General features: G+C 45.2%; 1 protein-coding gene across 1 annotated transcript in view; it reads left to right on the forward strand.

Moving 5' to 3' along the window:
* The first annotated feature begins 666 nt into the window (after positions 1-666).
* The window catches only part of LOC121932698 (nucleoplasmin-like), a 58,718-nt gene continuing 56,797 nt past the window's right edge, over positions 667-2,587 (forward strand). Inside the window, exon 1 of the mRNA XM_042471599.1 lies at positions 667-726. Coding sequence (XP_042327533.1) covers positions 724-726 — 3 coding nt within the window. The 5' untranslated portion in view covers positions 667-723. The remainder of the gene's footprint in view (positions 727-2,587) is intronic.

A 2,587-nucleotide genomic window follows, 5' to 3' on the forward strand; every position in this document is an offset into this window, starting at 1 on the left:
GAACCGTGAGTGAGGAACGGGAAAGGGACACAGCGCGGACATGCAAGCGGGTGAGGGAACCGGCGAACGAAAACGAGGCATGGACACCTGGGGAAAGGACAGCGCTGCAGAAAGAAAGGGGAAGAGAAGAAGAAAGAAGAAGAAGAAGAGAAGAAAGAAGAATGAAGAATAAGAAAAAACGGCAGGAGGGCGGACCGGCAGAGCGCCGTGCGTGGCCGCTGGGGCGGCGGTCGGGGCCCCACCCAACCGAAGGCAACCGCAAAAAGGGCCTCAAGAAGCCACGCCGCGTCCTTAGGTGACACGCGGATGACACTCATTGAAGTGGAGAGATACCCACACATGATATGGGCCTCTCCAACTGAACAAAATCTGCTCTTAAGGGTCTGCTTCAACTGATCTGAATTGCATTATTTAAGGAGGGTTTTTACATGGTACAGAAGAAAGATGTGGGATTAAACAGAGGCTGAAAGAGGGTGCAACGATGCATTGAACATTTGCTTTGTAGACCTATCCATTCTGACCAAAATTAATACTACTTGCTTTAAAAGCACAGTCCATTCAACAAGACCCAGTTCTGGATGATGAAAAATAACCTGTAAGAAGCCCAAAAGATGCCTGGTTGCTCACTTAAACTGATTTATTTTGTTGTTGGCTTTCAAGATTTCCAACCAGAGACTTGAAAGAAGGACATGCAATGTGAGTGGAGAAGGAAGCAAAGAGAAAATGGTGAGTAAATTTGTGAAACTGAATGTTTAGCTTAAAGATACAAAGAGCTTGATAAGTCTGGCCTCTGTTACCTGTGCTTTGGAAACCTCTAGGTTAGGCTACTGTAATTTCCTATATGCGGGGCTTCCTTTGAAGATTATGAAAACTGCAGAAAGCAGCTGTTGGCTATCAAATGCATTATGTATTATATTCATATTACATTGGAGTTTCATCAGCTGAACTAATTTCTGACTTGTTTCTGGGCCAGAGTGCTTGTGACGACCTCTGGATTTCTTTGTAGCTTAAGCCCGAGATACAAGAGGGGTGACCTGCCTTCATTCATATACTGTATATATAATATGCCTATACAGTAAGACCTCTAGTCAATCCATTTAAAATGCATGTGAACAACAAAGATTCAACCTGGATTCTGGGATTATTTTCATCATCTGAATAACCTCTCAGTCTGGCCTGAAAGAAACAGGCCAGAGAATGTATCGTTTCTACACTGGAGTTTGATGGATGTGAGTGCCACTGCCCAAATTCTTAATCCAATGCTTTGGTTCCTGTATGTTGGAATGAACAAAAGAGTCACTCCCCATTTCCTGTAAGACATCAGAGGCGACATCATAAGTACAGAGAAAAACATCAGAAAGGCTTTCTGTCAACAAGCTTACACAGAGAATTTTATCTCTGGTGTTTATCCCAGTAATCTTGCTTACGCTCTCAGGATCCAGCTTCCATATTTGGTGCTGGGACGGCAGTGATCATGCTCCATGACACTCTCTTGGTCCCTCTAGTGCTTTGCTGTTGTTGTGTGCCTTCAAGTCGTTTCCCTAAGGTGACCCTATCATGGAGTTTCCTGGGGCTGAGAGCGTGTGTCTCAACCAAGGTCACCCAGTGAGTTTCCATGTCTGAGGAAGGAACCAAACCCTGATCTTCAGAGTTGTTGTCCAACGCTCAAATCCATCGCGCTGGATTTCAGTGTTTACTGTTCTCTAAAAATATTTTACTGCCTTATTTGGAGCCGGAGAAGAATCCCTCTATTACTTGTGCCACTTCCTTTGATTTAAACCATGGGGGTCTGGATCTTGGCTGGTGGAGGGCTGATGGAATTCTGCCATACAAATGGAAAGGCTGAACTTAATCATAACACAACACTAGTATAGCGCTGCAGTTCAACCTTAACCGCCATGGTTGTGCCTTTGAAATCCTGGGATTTGCAGTTCAGCAACAGGCATTTAAAATCCTCAGGCAGAGAGTTGTAGTGTCTCAGCAGACTCCAAATCCAGGATTCCATAGGATGCAGCCATGGCAGTTAAAATGGAATCATAGTGCTATAACTGGGGAGCGTGAAAGGGAAGCTAGTTGTTAAGGGGCTGCCCTTGCAGACTACAGAGGCTCAGTTGCTGATTCATTGAGGTTGATTTTTCCCCTTCCATTTGGAATTTCTCTTGTCATACACAAGTTCATTAGCAGCTGATCTTGTTTCAAACCCCATTCAAGGTGTCCATGTCCACTGCATGCTCAGAGCTGAGGCTGGCAGCACATGGCCTTAGTGCCAAATGTTTCCTCTCCTGCTGTTTTTGTGCCCCCTTGGTGCCCTTGTCCTCACTGAACTCCAGCACTGTGCCAGCCAAATAGACTGCGTTTAAGCGCTTGTGTTACAGAAGATTCACATTCCCGGAACCCTGAAGGAAACAGAGTTTTTCCTCTAAAATGTGATGTATGCATCCTTACTTGCCTTGTTTTACCACAGAAGGACAGTTTTCTGAAACCAGACATGGGGCTTTCCCACTTCCAGCTGCCACTGAACTTTGGCTGGACATAAGAAGTGGTCTGCAAGAAGATCCAACAGCTTCAGACCTGAAATGGTCTGTCT

Source organism: Sceloporus undulatus, chromosome 6 (assembly GCF_019175285.1).
Source record: "Sceloporus undulatus isolate JIND9_A2432 ecotype Alabama chromosome 6, SceUnd_v1.1, whole genome shotgun sequence".
In the NCBI taxonomy this organism is placed as follows: domain Eukaryota; kingdom Metazoa; phylum Chordata; class Lepidosauria; order Squamata; family Phrynosomatidae; genus Sceloporus; species Sceloporus undulatus.